At 44.7% G+C, this 23,726-nt stretch overlaps 1 protein-coding gene across 1 annotated transcript in view; it reads left to right on the top strand.

The window, feature by feature from the left end:
- The window catches only part of DCP1B (decapping mRNA 1B), a 56,511-nt gene extending 42,749 nt beyond the window's left edge, over positions 1 to 13,762 (top strand). Inside the window, exons 5-8 of the mRNA XM_079775054.1 lie at positions 3,777 to 3,905; positions 6,564 to 7,415; positions 9,570 to 9,812; positions 11,952 to 13,762. Coding sequence (XP_079631180.1) covers positions 3,777 to 3,905; positions 6,564 to 7,415; positions 9,570 to 9,812; positions 11,952 to 12,032 — 1,305 coding nt within the window. The 3' untranslated portion in view covers positions 12,033 to 13,762. The remainder of the gene's footprint in view (positions 1 to 3,776; positions 3,906 to 6,563; positions 7,416 to 9,569; positions 9,813 to 11,951) is intronic.
- The last annotated feature ends 9,964 nt before the right edge of the window (positions 13,763 to 23,726 follow it).

Below are 23,726 nucleotides of genomic sequence, written 5' to 3'. Positions count from 1 at the left end.
GTTCTGTTCATCATTATGCTCCCATAGATGGGTTCTTACAGTGGTGACAGGAAGTGCAGACATTCAATCAAATATGTTATAGACATAATGTCAATTGCTCCAACTGTGAGGTAAACAACAGAAGAAATTATTCTTTCTGTCATTAACGGCCAGATGATGTAATGTAACCTATATGATCATGGTACTGCTCTGGCCTAAATCTTTCTTGTTTTCTCATTGCCTAGTATCTATGAACCTGCAGACTCTTTTTAAAAATATATATTTTTTTATTGATTTCAGAGAAGGAGGGAGAGATAGAAACGTCAATGATGAGATATGGAATTGAGCCCACAACCCAGGCAAGTGCCCTGACCGGGAATCCAACCACTGAGCCACACCAGCCGAGCTCAGATAATTCTTCTAACCCAATACCTTCTACTCCCACTGCCCCTTACAAATATTTGAAACTCCTACCAAACAAAGTAACAATCTTTCTTCCTAAAAGTGCCTTCATGCCTTTTCCCATGCTATCCCCTCTCGTTTACCTATAAAATATCATCAGTCTTTCAAGGCCCATTTCACATGTTCTTTGCCCATCATGTTACTTCTGATCCACCCACCAGATGTTTGTGCTCCCCCATTAACATCCATTGCATCTTTTATTTACCTTGTATTTGTGTTTCCTCCTCTCTCACACACCAACAGACATTTTAGAAAATGGTGAACATGAGCCAAATGGTTCTGATATATAGGAAATGGGGAAATGGAAAGAGGGCAAAAGAGAAAGAAAACAAAAATTTTCCTCAGAATTCTTGTTATGAGGAAGTGAATTTTCCATTATTGGAAGCATTAAAGAAGATACTGAATGATTACATATTGGGGATAGTATAAAAATTTTTTTACTTCTCTGTATAAATGTTAAACTAAATAAATTACTTCTGAGATTTTTTCCAACTCAAAAAATTTTAAATTCACGAAAATTCCTAAAAGTTTGAGGAGGAAACATTTTATGCTATAGGTATATGATATTGATAAATAAAGCCTAGTGGTACCAGATACAACTTTTTATGTAAAGTTAATAAAATAATTTGAAACACTTATTTGGGTTAATATTTTATGCTTTCTCCCTAAGAAATAACCTCCTATGAGTTTTCTGTAAAGTAGCAATGATATTAATTTGAGTGGCATCTCCTTTACCTCCTTCCTTCTTGTCAAGATGCAAATGAACCATAAGATAACAAAGCTCAGGAAGATAAATGAACCAGGCCAGAAGTGATTTGTTGGCTACATAGTTAAGTCCTTACTACTCAAAAGTGGACTATTATGCGTTTTGTGGTTTTAGGCAAGAATTAATAGTTCTAGATATTGCTGAGATCTATTTATGAAATTAAAGAAATTATTAAGTGTCTTTTGATGTTCAGTGAAAAAATTCAGAAACAAAAAGGAAAATCTGGCTGGTTAGCTCAGTCCGTTAGTACATCATCCCAATATGTCAAGGTGGTGAGTGCAGACCCTAGTCAGGGCACATATGAGAATCAATCAATGAATGCCTAAATAAGTGGAACAACAAATTGATCTCTCTCTCTCTCTCTCTCTCTCTCTCTCTCTCTTGCTCTCTCTTTCTTTCCTCTCTCTCTAAAATCTCTATATATAAAAGCCTAAGCAACCGGCCGTCCAGTAACTTATGATGCACACTGACCACCAGGGGGCAGAGGCCCACCACAGGCTTGGAAACATGGAACAGACTGATGAATCTCAGAAGGAAGGGGATAGGCGGAGGGCGGAAAGAGATTAACCAAAGATGTTATATGCATACTAGAGGCCGGATGCAGATTTATGCACCGGTGGGGTCCCTCGGCCTGGCCTGTGGGGATCAGGCTAAAACCGGTTCTCCGACATCCCCCGAGGGGGTCCCAGATTGCGAGAGGGAGCAGGCCAGGGCTAGGGACCCCACCAGTGCACGCACAGGCTCTAGTAAATAAATAAAAATTTTAAAATAAAATAAAAAGAAAGACCACCCACAACCCTGTAAACCCAAATACACTTTGGTTGTATTTTCTTTCAGACTCTTCTCTTGGCAGAGATAATGTGTTTGTGTGTTTGTATGTGATAAATTAGAATTATGTGACATAGTTTTTGTTCTCTGTGAAGAATCCATTATACACTTTTTACAAAACTGTGATTTTTTTCCAATATTTTAAAGTTATTTGGGTTGGAGAAGAATATAAAATTAAACAACTAGAAAATGAGCTATAAACTATTGAGGTGGGTGATGTTTAATTCTGAGAAATTTGATAGAGAGCTATTTTCATATACAAGCAAGGATTCATAGATAGGTAGACAATTGCAGTAACATAGAAAACAGCTCCTGGAAATTTTACCTAGAAAAGTCACCCTGGGGTTATGCAAGCAAAAGACAGACAAGCCTGTTGACCCATGTGGATATGTGCATAGTGAAGGTGGGAAAAATCTGTTTTTTCCTTAGTTTAAAATTCAAGGTCCCTGATCATAGAGAGAATGAAGGAGTACAGAAGGGTCATTTGGTGGAAGTAAGCTAAACATCCACTTTTCTTTTAAACGCAAGCAGAAGTTAAAGTCTTTCCATGCTAAAATTTTGTAAGTGACTATATCGTCTTGTGCTGCTTAGCCATATCTTGAAAAGCCAGTCCCGTTGGTCCATGCCACTAATCACCATAATTCACTTCAGAAGAATTAGAAATAACATTTTATGATTCATAAAGTATTTCACATCCCATTTAATACTAATGCCAAATCCCAGTTATTTACAGAATTCTTAAAAGAAAATAATGAGTCCTTCGTACAGTTACCTTTATAAACCTAAGTGAACACGGTGGTAGTTGACCCCACACCTCTCTATCCTTGAATTAGAAAATACAATCCAATAACTGTAAGACACATTGGGAACCTTGGGTTTCTGAGGGACAAGATTGTATTTGTCACACATTCCAGTGTGAAATATTTCCTGACCTGGGGCCTTGACTGTACAATTGAAACCAACAATGCTAGAGAGTCTGTAGTACAGAAGCGAGCATTTTTATACTCAGTTTTATTTGTAACAAGTCAGATGCCGACATGGCTGCTGTGCTCCTTCTGTTATGAATCCTACTATGCTGATAATGGCATGGTTGGTTAGGTTGATGTATGATAATGATTTGGTATTTGAAATGATGAGGCATGTCTCATCTCTTTCTCTGTGAAATTCTAATTTGTAGTGAGTGGCTCAGAACACTCAGATTTGAATTATTCTGTTTATCCAAAAAGTCACTTATTAAATAAAGATGATGTTAGTAATTTTTAAATCAGTGGTTTGAGTCAGCTTTACTTTTTGATTTGTAGACCAAAAAGGGTTAGTTACTTTGATGTTGGAACTCTCCAACTTGAAATCAATTGCTATTGCAATCCAGACATGGTATTTAAGGAATAGTTTCTATCGTTATTTATCATTAAAAAGCACTAGACTATATTTTTAAACTATTACTTCTTAAGTATATAGATAGCCTTTAAAGTATCCAGGTATCTAAGATCTTCTAGGTCTTGCAGGCTGATACTATTGGTAATATTGTAGGGCACTGAATTGTGTAACTAAAAAATAAATAAACTTAAATTTTATTTATACTCAAATATAAAAAAGATTAAGAGATTTTGTTTTGTACATAAAACTCTACAAAAAAATAGCTACCAATTAAATAAAATAAAGAACAAGAAGGAAAGTATGTTCTTTTTAAAAGAATAAAGCTTCTTTTACACCAAAAATAAGGTTCTTTTTTCTATTTCAGTGTAAAACCTGTTCTGAGCCAAAACAGATAACCAGTTCATCTGCCATTTATGACAACCCCAATCTCATCAAACCCATTCCGGTGAAGCCCAGTGAAAACCAGCAGCAGCGCGTACCTCCGCCCAGCCAGGTACTCAGTTCTCTGTTTTTCATTCATGGTGTCTGCATAAGGTTCGTAACAAACTTTCACCCAGAGTATAGTCAAAGCAGGAGGGCCTGGTCCTATTTGAGGATCCTTTAGGGTAAATTAAAAAAAAAAAAAAAGAGAGAGAGAGAGAGAGATTTCAAGTTAGGGATTCTTTTATTATTAATAATTCACTCTCAAAAGGGGTTAAAATTTTTACTTTTGGCATTTACCATATTCTCTTGTGGATTTGAACTCCTTACAGGATAATGTGTTTTTTAAAAAACAACAACAAACTAATAACATCATTAGAGTTAACAGGAATATTACCCAAGAGGCCCATGTTCTGCTGATGTTGATGGTTGGTTCCCCAAAGCAGCCAGGACACCAAAATTCAATTTAACGTTTCTGAACACTTCTTTGTACCAGGTATAATGCTAGGCCACTGTGTATACAGAATGGGATTCCTGTCCTAAGGAATGGTATAAAAGTCCCTTTTAAACCTGATGATTTGTCATTGTATTTGCATCTAATTATGACAGCAGTTTTTGAATGAATCCTATATAATAAAAGCCTAATATGCAAATTGGCCAATCGGTGGAATGACTGGTCATTATGACGTTCACTGACCACCAGGGGGCAGACGCTCAATGCAGGAGGTGCCCCCAGCCTGCAGGCCCCAGGCCAGCCAAGGCCACTGCCAGTGGGAGGCCCCTGATCACCCTGCCGGCTGCCCCACAGATCGGCCCTGATCGCTGACCAGGCCTAGGGACACTACCCATGCATGAATTTAGTGCACTGGGCCTCTAGTATATACATATATGAATATATATTTCAGAATAGTAAAGCATTAACAAAATTGCTAATCTACAAGCCCCATTATTTTTTTTTTAAGATTTTTTAACATTGATTTTTAGGGAGAGAGAAAAGAAAGGGGGAGAGAGAGAAACATCATTAGCTACCCCCTGCACACACCCCCGTCAGGGATTGAGCTCATAACCCAGCATGTGCCCTGACTGGGAATCAAACGGGCAGCCTTTTGGTGCATGGGATGATACCCAAGCTACTGAGCCACACGTGCCAGGGTATAGTCCCATTTTTTATTGTAAATATAATGTGGCTGTTTCCATTTCTAGGTGTTATGCCTCATTAACGGTTTTGGGTGTTGTTTTTTTTAAGGAATTGGTTTAAATTAATTTTAAAAATAAAATGGAACCAAAAGACATAAAGATAAGCTAATGAAAGTCTCATGTTGAATTTTTTAAAAATAAGTCTTTTCTAATTATCTTTTGCTTTCTTTTATTGTTTGCTTTCCATGGAAATTTGTTATTTTAATAGAGAAGTGAGAATATGTTGATTTAAGAATGAAGTTCCTGTTTTCTTAGCCTAATAATACAGAAAGCAACAGAAAGAGGCAGCGATGATATAGAGTAGGAAGGAAGCAACTTTGTCACTGGCAGGGCCAAGGTAGATTTTATGATTTGATGGTTTTTTAAAGCTACTAATATATAGTTGTCAACCAATAATAGTTGGTACCAACTCAATGCGAACAGGAATCCTCAATTTGGGGTGCAGTGAAGGAGGAAACTTTATTCAGTGCAAAATAGCTCAATTGTGATACAGCATGGCTGCGAGGCAGCCCTGGGCCAGGCAGCCCTGGGCCCAGAGCTGGACAACTCTGCTCTACTCTGTGCCAATCTGCTTTTTGTTGTGCTGGTCTGCTCTGCTACTGCAAGACATCTTCCAGAATTCAGCTCAGCCAGGAAAACAGTCTTGAGTCTCCCACGGAAAGAGGAAAGTGCGCTCCCAGAGCCTGAGGGGAGCTGGCTTATGTAGACAGAAGTCCCCGCCCCTGGTCCCTGATTGCTCTGTCCTCATGTAAATGAGGACTCCAAATCCTTGAAATTTGATTGGTCCAAAAGCACCAATAGTGCCACTCTGGTTGGTCAGAACTACACAGCTCTGATTGGATGGGGAAAGCCTCCATCCCATTGGTCAAAATAGGATTCCAGGAACTCCTTTATAAGGGCTGGTTCAGAAGGCAGAAAGAGAGTGCAGGCTTCGCCATGAAGTGCAGTTTGTGTCAGAGGTCCCTGTGTAGAAATGGCTTGTAGGCTCCTTTTAAAAAAATGTGAGCCCCGTTAGCTACTTAGGAGGTATCTTTCTTCTCAGAGTTCACATAGTTGAAAGGATCAAGTTAAACAAACTGACATGTTTCCTCTCACCCTAAATTTCTATAATTGTGTGAAAAGCTATCAGAAATTCTGAAATCCTCATATTCCTGTGTATTCTCAGTATCTTATACTTTGCAGGGTTAGATGGACTTCCTGTTGAAGAGATTACTTACCTTCTGGTATATATAATTTTGTACCATAGTGGTTCCCAATCTGTGAACCCCAGGCCTATCAAAGCTCACATTCCTTTTTCATCATTCAACAGATATTAAAATATAACAGCTATCTTGAAAGTAGAAGGGAAGAATGCTGTGAAAATTATTGGCATTAAGGTCTCAATTTTGTGAAGTTTACTATAATTAAGTTTTTTATACTCTCTAATTAATCCTTTATAAATAGAAGAAACTATTGATTAGGTGAATTGTGTTTCATAGCCCCCATATAACCAAATTGTATGTAGATCCATTTTCAGACATTTTTATTTTTTCAGACCTCAGACCCTGAACCCCAACACTTGTCCTTGACAGCACTTTTTGGGAAGCAGGACAAAGCTACATGTCAGGAAACTGTGGGGCCTCCACAGACACTCCACCAGCAGCAGCAAGAGAAACTTCCAATTCGGCAGGGGGTTATCCGTTCCCTGTCCTATGAGGAACCCAAAGGACACTCACCCCCCATAGAGAAGCAGCTATGTCCAGCCATTCAGAAACTCCTGGTCAGGAGTGCCGACCTTCACCCATTGTCAGAGCTGCCTGAAAACCAGCCCTACAAAAATGGCAGCGAGCCTCCTGCTGGGGAGGATTTCACTGGTCCTGTCCACCTGGGGTCTCCCCAGAGCTTTGGGACGTCCCTTCGAGTCCACGGTGCTTCCAGAACTCTAAACCTGCTAGAGAAGCTCCAGAGCACCCCGGCGGCAGTGAACAAGTATGACCCTGGTGCACCAGCACCTGCCGGCCCAGCAGCCCTGAGCTTCACAGCCCTCTCTGCGGCCACCCCTGCAGCTTCAGTAAAGGTGGTGGCTCAGCCACCACTGGTACATTTCAATGGCTCCCTTCCACCTCAGGCACTAGGACATCAGGCTCATGAAAAAGATCAGTCCACGTGCCCAAGACAAATGCTCGCCCTTTCTGGCAGTCAGCCTAGTGGTTCTGGAGTGATCTCCCCTCAAGAGTTACTGCAAAAGCTCCAGCTTGTGCAGCAGGAGCAGCAGCTGCACACGTCTAACCGCCCAGCCTTGGCAGCGAAGTTTCCTGTGCTAACGCAGAGCTCTGGAGCAGGGAAGCCCTGGGAACCCTGGGTTGATAAGACATCCAGCACGGAAAAGCAGACTCCCCTTTTCCAGGTAAGTATCCACTGGGTGGGGGTCATTACTGTGATGCAGTGAAATGCAGAGTCCCCTTCTGTGCTCTAGGGACATACCTGTCCTGAACAGTGTTGCAAAGCCGCTTCTGTGCATTGTATATCACCTTAACTTTCTGCCTGGAAAGAGAGTCTTTGCTTTGCTTAGCAATCTAGGAGCTCCCCTCCTTTCAGATACTTTATTGGGAGAGTTAAATCTTCACAGTTTATGAGGCGTGAAGACATGGATGTGGGAAAGAACATAGACATGGTAGGAGATCCTAGTCTTCATTCTGGGATATGAAATGTCTGACCTCCTCTTGTTATTCTAGTCTCAGTAACTGTTGCTTATTCATTTATTTAGTAAATATTCCTGAGCACTGCTCCCTCCCAGGCACTGTGCTGCACACGGGTGCACAGTGGTGACAAGCACAGACCCTGCCTCTGCAGAGCCCACAGGCCTGGGGCCGGGGCGTCAATGGAGAAACCTGCCATTACTCTGCAAAGGCCGGCCTGTTCTGGTTTGCTTCCTCTGCATAGCTTAATGAAGATGGAGAGAGGGATAAATATGCCATGTACCCCCCCCCCCCCCCCCGACACACACACACACATTTCCAGAGAGGGGAAAAATATTGTAATTTTTAGAAGTTGTTTATCCTTTAAGGAAGATGATCTCTATGTTCATCAGTAACTTAGAACAGAGAAAACCACAAGCTGTTCCATTGCCATGGGTAACATCTGGAGGTTGGATTATTTTCTCATTTGGATTGGTACAAATTCATTGAAAATGCAATAGGTTTAAAAATTAGGAAGTTCTCCCTATTACATATCTCATCATTGGTTGTTTGTCATGTCTTGGCAAGTAGACAACAAAATCTTCCACTCTTTGAAAACCAAGATCATAAGCATGGAGCATAAGCCTGTGTCTGTGTGGCGCTGAGTCAGAGAGCTCGTGTTTATTTTTTATAAAATCTCAAATCTGAGTACCTATTTCTATGGAAACAGTATTTGCCACTCATCCTCATTTCAATGTAATCGTGTCCCCTTTTCTCTTTGATGGTTTAGACCGGACACTAGGACAATCGGGGTTGATAGTTGGACATAAACGTCTGCACGCACAATTCTCTTGGCTTTGCAGTGCTCACAGGCGTGGAGCCGCGGAGGAAAGTGCACACTGTCAGCTTCGCGGTGCTGGCCATCCTCCTCCGGGAGCGTCCGCCTCAGCCCCTCTCCTCAGAATAGCAGTGGGATAGGTAACAGCTGCCTTCCTCAAGGCTGGTTTCTGCCCCAAAAGATACCAAGGGAGTGATTTAAAAATTACAGCAGCTTCATGATCACTGGCCTTTACACCCCTCCTCGAGTTCTTATGGAGCTTTGGGATGATAATAACATTTTCTCACCTGAGTTAGAAACAGATGAGGGAGGGCTGTAGGCATCAGTGAGACAGGGATCTAAGTGTCACTTGCATAACTGCAAACGCTGTTGGAAGACTTGGTGTTACGTTTGTTAGCCAAGTGAGGTAGACAGACTCGCCCAGACAGACAAGTCACTGGCAGTGCTGGCACGACCAGCCCAGGACCTGCCCCTGCCTCTTGAGCACGGAGAAGCGGGAAGTGTGTGCTCTCTGCAGGCAGGCAGATCCCATCGGGATGGACCCGGGAATCATGCCTCCCTCCTGGTGAGAAATGAGTGAGGAGGACCACTCACAGCGGTTCCTCCACAGAAAAATCGAGTGGAAATGTGTGTGCCTCCAACAACTCATGTATGTTGTTGGAACTGTAGGTCAGAGTAGTAGACAACTAGCCCTGAGGAAAAGGCCAGCAGTCCTAAATGCATGTTGCCAAGTGATGACAGTAAAGCAGAAAAATAAAGTGTTGCTCAGAGGCCAAGCACTCCATGCAGAGGGAACAACAGTCACCAGAGCGGACTGAGCAGAGCTGCTTAGGAAGGACAAGGGAAATATGTGGGGAACTGGACAGGAATGGATGCTGTGGGCACCCAAACCGAGCTTTTCCTGTCTAGTGAAATTCTGAACAATTCGGATTTAAGTTCACCGATATCCACTCTCGCAAGCGAGTGGCCTCTTTGTCTCTGTACCCATTGTATCAATGAGTTGCTGCTTACACCTGCCCTCTTTGTATGTATTTGCTATGAGCAGGTCATCTCACCTCAGTGCATCCCTGCTACAGTTGCTCCTTCTCTGCTCATGTCCCCCATGGTGTTCACACAACCTACCTGTAGCCCATCAAAGGAGAGGGACAGCGGGCTCTTGTCCCTGGGAAGCCAGGAACCAGCTGCCGCCTCCACCAGCCTCTTCCTGCCTCTGAAGAGCCCAGAGCCCTCCGTGCTCAGCCCACTGACCAAGCTGCAGCTTCAGGAAGCACTGCTGTTCCTCATTCAGGTAGGAAGGCCATCGTCTCTCTTCTTACCTTGGCCAATCCTGCTCGCCTGGCGGTTGCCACTCTGAGATAAGGCCTCAGTTAGCGAGTGCCTAAGTACTACTGCCCAGGAATAAGAGAGCGATGTAAGAATTCACCCCCATCCACAGTGGCTCTGTGCTTGGCTGGGTGAGATTCAGAATACTAACTGCAGCTTTAGGTGACTTGACACCTTAAGGGTTCTGTAATTTGGAGGAGGACTGACTAAGTCCTCCAGTCTGTCACCTGTCAGAAAAGAAGGACTAGATGCTGTGGGCGCGCAAACTGAGAGCTCACCACCTCTGGGAGTAGAAGTGATGCTGTCTGCGCAAGCACTGGTGCTTAGTGGAGAGTTCAAGCAGACTGTTGAACAAGGAGCCAGCAGGTAGGGGAGCAAGTAATGGCTGTGATACTAGGGCTATTTTACAGATGATTTCGAAGCCTGCTAATTAGGACAGGATAGAGTGATGGGACTTCTTTGGCAGCCATGAGTTTTGTCTCTATGAGATAATAACAGCTGACACACAGAGCTGTGTCAGGCACTGTTACAATGTTTACTTTCATTAAGTCATTGAGTCCTTATACAGCAACACTATCATTTTTCCATTTTAGAGACAAGGAAACTGAGGTCACACAGCTAGTAAATAGCAGAGCTGAGCTCCAGCCCCAGTCTGGCTCCAGAGTGCTGCTTCCTGCTGCCCGCAGTGGGGGCTGCAGTAGTAACTCGGCCTCTGGGCTGTCTGCCCAGCAAAGCACATCCACAAATAAGTGGCAGGCCTTGAAAAGCGGGATGCTTTTCCCAGACTTCACACACTTCAGCTAACATCTTTAGGTACTTTTTGTTAGACAGTCTTTAAGAAAACTTTTGTGATATTTGGCTTAAGCTTCAGATGGCTTTTAGAGAGCAGGCTAGCACTTTTGCAGATGTCTCATCTTAAGAAGAAAATGGTCTCTATTAGTAAAAACATTTTTTTAAGGTGACGTATTTTAGAGAGAATGGAAGGAATTGGGCTAGAAAGTGGAAGACTATCTGTTAAAGAGGGGCAACAAATGATCATGCTTTACTAGTTCACGAATATCAGGATGCCCATAGTTTCCTCCTTTTAAAGCCATTTATGATAAGTTCATGCGGACTTAGATAGACCATCTGAGAACAATAAATTGAAAATATTTAAATTTTAAACTTTCATATTTCTTCTGGCTCATTCCATTTAATCACATTGTTCCAAAGATCTCTGTGCAGGGGCCAAGACTGAAAGCCTAGAGCAGTCCCTGTACAATGTTAGGCATTATTTTCTCCACTCTCTGCGTACATCATACTTTTTCCACGTTTTAGACATACTTTCCTGGTGAACTGTTAGAAGTCACTAAGCATTTTGTTTTTAGTGTTTGCCTGTTGGTAGGACACAGGAGGGACTTTGTGGTCACTTTGTAAGAAAAACAGGGATATGTAGCTCTCCTTCATTGCGTGAGAATAATGCTAACTCTGTGTGTGGGTGCCAAGAGGGAATGTGCAATGTGGGTGAATTGCTAAAGCTTTAAAGGATTTGGGTGTGAAGCAGAAGTCTCCATAATTAAAAACAAAACCACTGATTAGACCCGTGATTCTCCATCAGCCCCTAGCCAGGCGGGAGAGCCCATCAACTGCCCGTGTAACTGCTGTCCACTCGCCAAGGCCAGAAACTTCCATAGCTAACGGAGAATTACACCGGCTTTGATGTACCAACGGTGCACATTGCAAGTAAAAGCTTAACTAATGCCAAAAACCAAGTATCTGCTAGCAATCTCCTAACCAAACGTTGAGAACCACTGACCTGGATCAAGTCCTTCCTATCCAACCAACAAACCCAGGCTTCTCATGAGTGAGCCTTGTTCATACACACAGCTGGGCAGCCCGTCTGTGCTGTGTGTAACATGCTGACCATTGAAAAGCAACAGCGGACTCATCTGGCCTGGCTTCAGCCCCACTTACCATTCACATGTGCAGTTTAAAGCTGCCAGCTGTTAGACAGACAGGGAGAGATGAGCATCTTAGGCTCGACAGGCCAGCTTCAAGACGGGGGAAGCCTTTTGTTCCTGCCCGCCAATCACATTCCTTTGGGTCTTTTGGTTTTGTTTTCCAGAATGACGACAACTTCTTAAATATAATCTACGAAGCTTATCTCTTCAACATGACACAAGCAGCCATGAAAAAGACTATGTGAAAGCAAAACATTTAAAAACGGATTCTCAAGGTCCTCCAGCTCAAGGTTTTTTCCTGTTAAGTGTTGTTACCTTAAATGTTCCTGCCTTTTTAAAAAAGTATATGTAATATGAAGTAAAATGTTTTTGACTATTTTTCAGTCAAGCTTAAAAATATAAAATAAAATACATGCTTCAGTACACCTGGCACTAAGCATTGAGTGGGTAGAAAAAGTGCTTAGCTCATATCACACAGTAAATGCCAAGCTTAATTTTTTTTCTTACTATGGGCCATTTCTAGAAGAATTAGCCTCTCCATAGGGTGGGCTGTTCTGGAAACGTGGTTTCTTTTTTAACAGTTCTGGTTATACTGTGAACAGAGAGAATGTGTAATGTTCCCATTGCTGAGCTCCGCGTGCTGCAGTGTGCCCACCACAAGGTGGCAGTGTCACCCCGCAGACTGACCTGCACAGCTCTTACCCAGCTTTTGGAAGTAATGCTGGTTTGCTTGTACCAAACAAAATAAACCTTTCTTCTTTAAAAGTCCAGTTGGCATGTTTTCCCCGGGCCTTTGAAGGGAAATTATTTCTAAAGATATTATAGCTATTTTCTAGAGGGCAGTTGTTCTCTAGGAGTCCACAAATAGCCCAAGTTTCTAGCAACACCTCATTTATCCCAGCTCATGCTATTGCTTTTGGACCCAACCAGCAGAGCATACCTACCTATGTTTCAAGATGAACATTTTACCATTTTTAGAAAATCGTGCTGAGAAGAAGGTCACAGAGGATTTTAAAGCTTTTTCTTAGCCTCTGAGGATAGATAGTGGATGGTTCAGGGCATAATGATAAGGATTCTTCAAGCTATGTAGCAGACTAATCTTTATGCTCAGAGTTGAGCTCAATCTTGGGTAGAGTCAGAAGAGCCCTTGCCAGGGAAGGCCTGGGAATAACTCCCTGCTGAGTAATAGTAATAAATAAAACTTTGCAGTTCTATAGCCCTTTTTATTCTGGATCATAAAAGGATCTCTGGATGACTGCACAGAAGGCAGGTTCTATTCTCATTTTATAGGTCATAAAAGGAGGCATGGGGAAGGTAGGTGCTGAGACTGGGGCTCTGGCTTTAGACCTTTATTCAGGCCATCAAGCAAAGGCTTTATCACAAGACCACCTCCCCACTTCCGCAGGAGGGTACTTCTTCTGAGGAGAAGAGGTAGGTGGAAAGGCAGTGACTCTTTAAAAAAAAATGTTTTTATTGATTTCAGAGAGAGGAAGGGAGAGGGAGAGAGGGATAGAAACATCAATGATGAGAATCATTGATTGCATCAGCTGCCTCCTGCATGCCCCCTACTGGGGATCTAGCCCACAACCCGGGCATGTGCCCTGACTGGGAATCAAACATGAGCTCCTGGTTCATGGGTCAACACTCAACTACTGAGCCACACTGGCCAGGCAAGGCAGTGACTCTTACTGGAACCTGTTAGGTGCCATACTCAAGGTGGAGGAGTCTACTGTCATCCTACTTTTGGGAAGGGACGGTTTCTTTTGTCTCTTTGATTTCTCCTACAACCACTAACACAGTGAAAAACCCATGTGATATTCTAACAAAATACTTTGGATTGATAATTGCTTATATAATCGTATATAATATCCTATATAATAAAGATATAATATGCAAATTGACCATCTCGCCCTCACAAGATGGCTGTCTACGACCAGGCCAGCAGGGAGGTTAGTGAGGGATGATCAAACAACTGAACAGCAGGCTGTGTGGGGTGACCAGGCCAGCAGAGGGGGCAGTTGGAGGGCGACAGGCTGGCGGGGGGGGGGGGCAGTTGGGGGCAACCAGGCTGGCAGGGGGGATAGTAGGGGGTGACCTGGCCAGCAGGGGGCAGTTAGGGGCAATCAGGCCAGCACTCAGAGGCAGTGAGGGGTCATCAGGCCGGTGGGGAGGGGGCAGTTAGGGGCGACCAGACAGGCAGGCAGGTGAGCGATTAGGAGCCAGTGGTCCAGGATTGTGAGAGGGGTGTCCAACTGCCAGTTTAGGCCCGATCCCTGGGATTGGTCCTAAACTGGCAGACGGACATCCCCCAAGGGGTCCCAAATTTGAGAGGGTGTAGGCTGGGCTGAGGGGGATCCTCCTCCCATGCACAAATTTCTTGCACCAGGCCTCTAGTATCTTAATATTCTTATATGGAGACTGGGGCAAGAAGAGAGACAAAATCAATGACTGCTCACTTCAGCAATACATACAGTAAACCTGGAACAAAGTCAGTGATATACTTAACTGCTGGCCAACCTTTTTTAAAAAAAATCTCTTTGATCTTTATTACATGTTAAGAGTTGCTAAGGAGAAATTAATTCCATTTTAAATGTTTCTAGTATATTTGGGGTAGCAAATGGCTAATTACATGAAGTATTTTTTTACCTCAGCATTAAATAAAATAAAAAAATATCAATTGCAGCAGCTAATGAGAAAGATGCACGTGGCGTGTAAAGACATGAACCCCAGCCCAGCACAGTCCGACCACACTGCAGGCCTCACTCAGGCCTTTGTAGGTCAATACTACCGCCATACATTTTGAAAACAAGAAATTCTCCACCCTTTACTGAAGTGATACACTTTAAAAGTGATAGGCCCAATTCATTTGGACCAAAGACTAAGTCACCTCTTAAAGGACGTTTGGTGATGGGTGCTTATTCTATATATGGTGAAGCAGATAAGAGCTTCTTTGTACAGGAGCTTTCTATAGAGAGTGCAAGAAATGGATTAAGGTTAGCTAAGGCACCCAAAATTAGACTTCATATATAAAGTAACTTTTCTTTTTCCCACTGCCACCCCAAAGTCTGAGACCATCGTGGACCCTGCCCTTAGGTGTCGGTGGCTCCTGGCAGCAGTTTTAAGCTCATTGAATTTCAGATGGAGCCCTGAGGCTCTGTTGCTAAAGGCAGCAGGGGATTTCAGCCTTGTGAAGTTACAGAAGTCCCGCTGGTGTGGGGGCCGGACACAGAGCTTTTGTCAGACAAACTTGCCTCCGGTTCCTGGGTAGGTGAACTTTTGGGACTGTTTTTTCATTTGTAGAATGAAAGCCATATCCACTCACAGGGTCTTTGGGAGGATTAAGTAGGAGCTCCACATGTAACATGTCTGCTCCTGCCGTGCCCTCTGAGTACGAGTTCCTGTCTGTCCCTCTGCCTTATCTGTGTGCCAGTCCTCTAACGCTGGGATGAGGCCCGCAGCTGCTAGATTGCCCTGCATTTGCCAGCCACTGTGGCCTGTGTTTAGTCTGATATTGATACATATATCTATGGTCACTGTGTTATACCCTCTTCTCCCCTTCATTTCTTTGTCACTAAGATGAAAACAGTTACACTTATCCCTTCCTTCCAAAAGAAGTGTATGAGCTCTTTAAGACAAAGATGCCAGTTTAACCCAAGATAGTATTATTGTTACTGCCCTACATTTATGGGTAAAGTGCCATTTTAATTGCAAAGCCAGAAAAGGCGGTGTTGTTTGGTAGAATTTATGGTCCCTGAAGAGTCTGAAAGTACACATGTTGCTTAGTCTCCCCACTTAGGATGCCAGGCATGGTGTAATTGCAGAGTGAGAAAATACTTTTTTAGCATCTTCAAGAAGTTCCTGGTATGCAGACCCACCATTGCTGGTACCCACAAATGGCTTCTTCCAGCTTGTTCAAAAGGTAGGCCAGGGCAGCAAATTCCCAGGCTGAGGCTCTCCCAGGAAGGCACACGTTGTTTATATCTGGTAACTTTACTCTTCCCTCAAACACTATTGGCCCAACACTTTTCTCAGACAGACAGGACTCTGCTTTCTTGCTCTTGAGTGAGCAGGGTGCAAACCAGAGAAGAAAGTGCCTTTCCTCCTAAAGAAATTTCCACTGGTGAATAACATTCGCCCTCTTTAGTTCCTGAGGAGACAGGAACCCACAGTTAACACGTGTGAAGGCTTATGTCCCTGGGTGTGTCATGCTAAAGATGGGAGGTGTCAATCAAAGACCAGGCCTCTGACACTAGGCTTCACCTCATATGCCAGTGCAGACACAGGGAAGGAGAGGAGCTCGGAACTGAACTGCAGAGAGAGTTCCTTGTCAGGCAGGGCTGGGTGGGGTGGGGTGGAGGGTGCAGTGTTAGGAGTGATGTCTCCAGACTCTATGGCGCCTCCTAGCCAGAGAGAAGCCTTCTTTTCATAGTGCCTCCTCCTTGTTCAAGGAAAGCAGCTCGCTTCCCAGGCTTTGGCATGCCAAGCCATCTTTAAGGTTACATCTACCATTTGCAGCCAGCAGGTTGTGGCATCACTTCATCACGTCAAGTTGCTTGGCTACACAGACAGGTGGGTCTCACCAATGTTTTGCTGAATACTTGATTTTTAGGTTTCAATTGCTCTCTATCTCCCTCCCTCTTACAAATAGGAGCGTGAGGGAGGCGCTTACAAATACTTGGTAAATTTAACTCAACCTTGAGTATCCAGATAGATTTCCACTAAATTGAATTGTGAGTAATGCCTTCCAACAGCTCAGAGCCCTGAGAAAAATACACAAATAAAAACTCTGTGTGCAGATTATGGTCTTAAAACACCAGTGGGGAGGTTGAAAGCAGAGCACCGGCGGTAGCTTTTTCAGGGGCTGGGCAGTGCAGACAGTCACTGTGGCTCCGAGCCAGCTAGCACCGCACAAGCTATGCAGCCGGGTTTCTTGGACAATTAACTAAGGGCACAACAGGAAAGAAGCAAAGATGTTCCAAATAGGCAAGAGAAACTATGGGAGACCCTACAGTTGTAAGCCAAAATCAGAATTCCCCTACAAGTCTGAGGATGAAGATGAAAGGCACTAAATATCAAAGTGAAAGTTGTAGAACGTGCCACAGAGGTTGGCCGGCCTTGAAACAGACACTTAGGGGAGGTGGAAGTGGCCTCCACTCTTGATGCTGAGCCACAAGAAGGCCATGGCCTAGGAGACTAGCTATTTGCAGGGGTCCCATGATGGAGGCTGCAGGTCCCATCCAGCTGGGTCCACACACGACTATGGAAGACATCACCCAGGGAAAGGAGGCCCCAGCTCCTCCGAGAGACATTTTCCCATTTCCTACCACCTGGCTGATATGTAACACCAATTATGTTTTTTCTCAGCACAGCTAGAGTCTAAATATCCATTTAGGAGCTCCACAAACCAAGAAGGCAGTCCCAACATTGAAGTTGCTATGAGCTCCTTATCCCACATATACTTAGAGTCAAAGAGATCTGGATTCTATTCCCACCACCTCCTGTCTCTTTCCTCAACCAAGTGAGTATCAGGGTGAAAAATTATTTTGTGTGTGGTTATCATGCCAACATAGAAATTGGCAGTTTGGATCAGAATGACCATCTATTTTGTGCAGTGGCATGGTCTGTTGGACAGTCGCCTATGGAACATGCATGGGAGGAGCTTATTCTTCACTCCCATCAGCCTCAAGGGATGTGTGGCTCAGCTTCTCTGGATTGCCATTTATGGCTCTGTCATAAATCTGTCCAGAATTCTGTTTTATGCTTCTGTACTTTCTGCCCATAGCACTTTCCAGGGTTATGCGTTTCTGAAGTTTTATTCCCTTCTGTGTACATAGTAGTTGACCAAGCGTGCCAGGGACTAAGAAGCTGTGGGTTGACAGAAAATCCATGAATAACAGACCCTTACAGGATGAGGGACTCTGTCCTGCAGTGAAATGCCAGCCTGAGTGTGAATGTGATTTGTCAGAAGTGTCTCTTGCCCCAACTGGTGTGGCTCGGAGGTTGAACCAGGAGGTCATGGTTCAATTCCTGGTCAGGGCACATGCCCAGGTTGGGGGCGTGCAGGAAGCAGCCAATCAATTATTTTCTCTCATCATTGATATTTCTATCATTCCCTCTCTCTTCTCTGAAATCAATAAAAGTATTTTTTTTTTAAAAAAGAAGCATCTGTCTTCCCTAGACCAAACTCAGTAATGACAGCTAAGAGCTATTCCTAGTGTTGAGTTCCTGAAAAATTTTCAGCCTCCTCAAAGCATTTTCTTTTCTCTTAGTCTTCTTTCACTGGGAGATGTCAGAGGAATGTGCCTTTCATATATTCAGAAAGCCTATCTATCTTTCCCATCCATTGGGAATGAGTTGCTTTCCCCCAAACTTGTTACCACATGCCATTTTGGGGGGCCACTTCATACATTCATTTGTGCATGTATTCATTCAGCAAGCATGTACCCACTTCTCTGTGGAGACACAGAGATGAATCAGACCTGGTCCCTGCCCCAAGGATCTCACAGTCCAGGTTGGAGGGAGACTCGTTATAAAACATGGTTAGGGCAATAATTGATATGCTTGAGATATAATGGCTCAGCTAAGGCAAACGGGATTGAGAGAAGGCTTCTAGAGGGAGGGTGCAGAACCTGGGTCTTAAAGGATAGGTGAGAGTTGACAAAGAGAGGGGTAGGCAGGTGTTCAAGATAAATAAAAGATGGCAGGATATATGAAGCAAGAAACAACAAAGGGCTGTGTGTGTGTGTGTGTGTGTGTGTGTGTGTGTGTGTGTGTGTAGTTGGGCAGGGCATGAGGAGGTAGAATTCAAGCCATGTAGAGTTGCTGACACTTCAATGAAGAGATAGAGGGGTAGGAAGCATAGTTCAGACTCTAGACAATGGGGGACTCATTGGCGATTTGAGCACAGAACCCATGGTCAGATCTTCAGTCAGCAGAGGGGGAATACGGGAGGCCATGGGGAAGGACGATGGCCTGACCTCAGGCCATGGTAGTTGAAATTTAAAAAGAGAGAGAAGAGACAGATTTAAGAAATATTTAGGAAGTTTAATTTCTAAGACTTAGTTGGTGATGATCTTGAATAGTAAAGAAGTCAAGGATGACCTGGCTTCTAGGTTGGTTGGCTAGGTCAGAGATAATGAGATGAAGTGAGGAAATGCTGGCTGGAGTTAATACTGATAACAGAGAGCACTTAATAAGTTCTTTATATGTACCAGGCACTGTTCATGGCACTTAGTACATTATTTCATTTGTTTCTTACTAAAACCCTGCAAAGTGTCCCCTATTTTATGACCGAGGAACCTGGAATTAAGTTCATTTCTTCTTAATTGTACTTTTTTACTCAGTCTGTTCGTTGGCAGAGCTGTTCTTTCCCACCAGCGCAGCTGAACGCTGGGATGGGCAGGAGGAGGCAGAATGGCCATTTGCAGGTAGCCTAGGCTTTGGGCAGGGGAGCCTACGCATGCCCTTCCCAAACCCAGACTCCTCCTTGGAGCCGCTGACAGCAGTCCAGTGTTGGTCAGAGGAATGAGGGCATCTGGGTCCCATGGGCCCAGATTGACAACCTACCAGTGTTTGATCCCAACATTCTATTGCATCCCTGGGTGTCAGCCGCTCTCACAACGTCTCTCCTGAAAGCTTCCTGACCTCCTTAGGCCGAAGGTGCTGTGCCTCTGCCTGTATTTCCCAGGCAGACCCCTCAGTGAGCCCCGGGAGCCTCTCACCCACTCCAGCTGCCACTCCCTCGGCTCTCCTGAGGGCAGCAGCAGCCACTTCCCTGTGGGACCTACAGACATTCCCCTGGCATAATGGATGGACATGGGGTGAGCATGGGAAGGACTAGGAGCCAGGGACTACTCTCCCCTCCACCCCACTACCCAAGCCTAGCTGCCAACAGGGTGCCCTCCCCTCTGTGAAGCCAGCAGGGCACTCAGGCAGCCTCCTGCGGAGGGCAGGGTAAGGCCCAGGAGACCTGGGTTCTAGTTTACAGTTTGCTATTAACCTGCTACATGATTTCTTCTTCTCCCCTCTGTGGACGTCAGCTTCTTTCTTTATAAAATAAGACTTGACAACGAAGAATCCTGCCTCACATATGAGCTTTTGCAGTTCCAGATCCAGCCACCCTGTGAACCAGGCACCGCTGGGACCGTTCCATGCACGAGGGCCTGCAACAACTGTTGGTCCAGTGGGACTGCCCTGATTTGGGGGAGGTTGGGGACCTCTCTATAATCAGACGCTGGGGCACCTTCCTTTCTTCCATCACACCCACTCCACTAGGGAAGAGTGGGGGATGCAGCCCCACAGCGCGACCTCAGCTGGGCCTGCAGCCTGCGCGAGGGATTTTGCAGTGGGCAAAGGTCCTTTCAGTTCTCACAACCTAGGATTGTGGTGGTTCAAGCCCTCTTTCTTCTTTAGTGCCACCCAATTGTCATCCATAGGATGGCCCATCTACATTAGGTTACTTCTGAGAATGAACTATTAATAAGGACAGCAGACAGTGGGCATAAACCTGGAGCATTCTGGGCAAATGGGGACCAATGGTATGTGTCACCATGCATACCCTGCCAACATCCAGTCCTGAGGAACCGCTGGTTCCGCCATTGAGCTAGCACCGCCTTAGACTAAGCCTAAAAGAAGTCAGACTGCAGACAAATAGCTACCCCTGGAGTCGGAAGGCCGAGCTCTGGGCCAGCTCTGTCATTAATTTGCTGTATGTGACTAAAGCCAGGTCAGGTAAACGCTCGGAGCCACAGGTTCCTCTATCAAATGAAGGGTTTGAACAAAGTGTGGTTTCTTCCAGCCTCAACACCCAGCCCTCTTTCTCCTTCTGGGTCCTTCCCTTTTGATTAAGATGTAAGTTCAGGGGTTTGGGCCTGAGTATAAACTGACCACCACATTCTCCGCCTCCACTACCACCTGGAGACGGCTCCTCCATGGCCAGGGCAGGGATGCTTTGAAGGATGGTGGAACGGCCTTGCAGCCCCATTTTGGCTCTGCCATTGACTCCTTCTGAGGCCCTGCAAGTTCCAGACCGTTTCTAAGCCTCCCTTAGAGAACCCAGTGCTGGGCCTCCATCAGCTGGTCGAGTGGGCCAGGCCTGCTTCTCTCAGGCGCCCTTCTGTGTGCAGCTTGAGACCCCCGGGACCTTGGCCAGAGGCACTGGTTATAAGAAGTGAGCATGAGGAAAGGTTTTGCGGGATGACAATCCAACCCTTTCATTTCCTGAGGAAGACATAGGCCCAGAGGGCAGTTTGACCTGCCCAAGTTCATGGCCCTGGCTCTGCACTGCGGCCTCTCCTCTGGGTGCAGTGCCCCCTGCCCCCAGCACAGCACAGCTCTCCCCAGGGGACTCGGCTTTAGTCAGCCTTTAGAAGTCTGTGTGTATTTATAAAGCTGCTGTTTCTTCCAGCATCTGAAGCCTTTTACAGGCATTAATTAAGGAAGGTTCACAGCAAGCCCAAGAGGGAAGGAAGGAAAGAAGAGTTTGAAGGATTCTTTAAAGGACCAGTTTCCCCTGCTGGGGGCCTCTCCTGTTTTTTTTCTGTAACTTCTCAGTCTCCAGAACACATCCACCCACACATGCGCACACGTGAGCACATGTGCATGCATGCACACACACATGTCCACATATATATGTGTGTATACACACACACACCAGCCCATTTCCAGTGGCCTGCTGCATCCCTCAACAAAGTTCTGCCAGCCCCATTGATGACTGCATCTCTGAGGCATCCCTGAGCCTTGTTCCCAGTAGTTTAATCCCAACCAGCAGTGCCCAGTGGATGTCCTCCTCATACATCCTCACCCCGTCCTCCCCTCTTCCAAAATCCCATTCCTGAATGTTCCACACACTTCAGCTCAAGTCATATTCCACGCTGTGGAGAAGTAATCCTTCCTTTTTTCTCCGGTTACGTTGGTAGAGGCTCACAGGGGAAGGCCAGGACCGAGAAGGCAGGTACCTCAGCGCCTGTGCTAGACCACTGCGTCAGGTTCCTGGAGCTGCCGTAACGAAGCACCGTGCACTGGGGGCTTGAACAACAGAAGTGGATTGCCCCACAGTTGTGAAGGCTGGAAGTCTGAGATCAAAGTGTCCGCAGGGCTGGTTCCTTCTGACACCGCGGAAGGGTCTGTTCTGTGACCCTTGCTTATCTTTCGTGGTTTGTTGCCAATCTTCAGTTCCTTGACGTGTAGAAGCATCACTCCGAGATCTCTCTTCATCTTCACCTGATGCTCTCCGCATGTGTGTGTCTGTCTAAATTCCCCCTTTCACAAAAACACCAGTAGTATTAGATCAGGGCCCACCCTAATCCAGGACGTCCTCACCTTAACTAATTACATCTGCCACGACACTATAATTCCAAATAAAGTCACATTCTGAGGTACTGGGGTTAGGACTTCAACATTTGAATATTTGGAGAACACAATTCAACCCAAACCACTATGTTACTGAAATTCCACAAATCAAGGGTCCTCCTAGGCTAATTAGTGTCTGTCACTGGTGGCCTGAGTGACTCCCATGAGACATGTTCCTGCTCAGATACCAAGACCCCCTGACCAGTGGCTGGGGTTTCCTAGCCAAAGAACCCAAACATAGCTATGTATGAGATCCTTCCAAACTGGCCGTGGTGTACATGGACGGGCTGCTAATTGCACAGCTCAGGTTTAGTCTGTCTTAATCGCTAGTGAGGACACTGGGCATGAGAACCTTCAACTCCGAGTGCCAGTCAGAACTCTGTCTTTCGTCACTGTCTCAGATTACATTCTTACATTGATCAGTCCAGGGTGGCCTTCTCTTGGCAAAGCCCATGCTGTGTACCTCAACTCTGACTCCCCTAGGCTGCTGCTGGGGCTCTTTGTTTTCACTGCTTTTCTCTCTCTGCCTTGGACATGCACGCAAAAATTGAATTACTCATACTTCTTAGTATAGATAAACCTATATTATTGGTTTGGAGAAGAACCCTTTCTAATTTTATTAATTTCTTCCCTTTCATGTCCAAACCTCACTTTATCCCCTTCCTTCCCAACAATCCCCCACAACCATTCTATTAAGTCCAATATGTTCCTTTTTGTCCATTTGAGTTCTTACAAAATGTGTGTTGTTCGGTGTTCATGAATTTAATTTTTATTGAGGATAACATACACACATAAAGAATGCAGACTTGCCTTAGCCGGTTTGACTCAGTGGATAGAGCATTGGCCTGGGGACTGAAGGGTCCTGGGTTCGATTCAGGTCAAGAGCACATGCTGGGTTGCGGGCTCGATCCCCAGTAGGGGGCGTGCAGGAGGCAGCCAATCAATGATGCTCTCTCATCATTGATGCTTCTCTCTCTCCCTTCCTCTCAGAAATCAATAAAAAAAATTAAAAAATTTTTAAAAAGAATGCAGACTCGTAAGTGGACAACTCAATGAATTTTATAGCTAACTGTATATGTGGGGCTGGTGTTTGTTAACCCACCATCCAGATTAAGATCTGCACATTTCCAATGCTCCCGAAGGTTGCTCATGCCCCTCCTCTGTCAAAACTAACCCCCAGAGATACCATCCTTCCACTTCCTACCATCATAGACCCCTTTTTTGAATTTCAGATAAATGGGGTTATATAGCATATAGTCTTTATTATCTTTTTACCAGGTTTCTTTTACTCATTATTATGTTCATTTTTATTGCTGTATGGTATTCAGTTGTGTGAAGCTTTGAATTGTTAGACCTGTTGATGGGCATTTGATTATTTCCACATTTATGACTCTAATGAATAAAGCTACTATGAATATTTTTGTGCAAGTCTTTTGGTGATCATCTGAGCTTATTTCTTCCAGGAATATGCCCAGGAGTAGAATTGCGGGTCCTAGGGCAGTAGGTGTTTCCATGTCTCTAACATGCTACGTGTGGTACTAACTGACATTTCCTCCAGCAACACAATGTGACTTCTCATCGATGCCATC

Source organism: Cnephaeus nilssonii, assembly GCF_951640355.1.
Source record: "Cnephaeus nilssonii genome assembly, chromosome: 6".
NCBI lineage: Eukaryota > Metazoa > Chordata > Mammalia > Chiroptera > Vespertilionidae > Cnephaeus > Cnephaeus nilssonii.
Note: the sequence above shows the minus strand (reverse complement) of the source record. Positions and strands in the feature narration are given on the sequence as shown.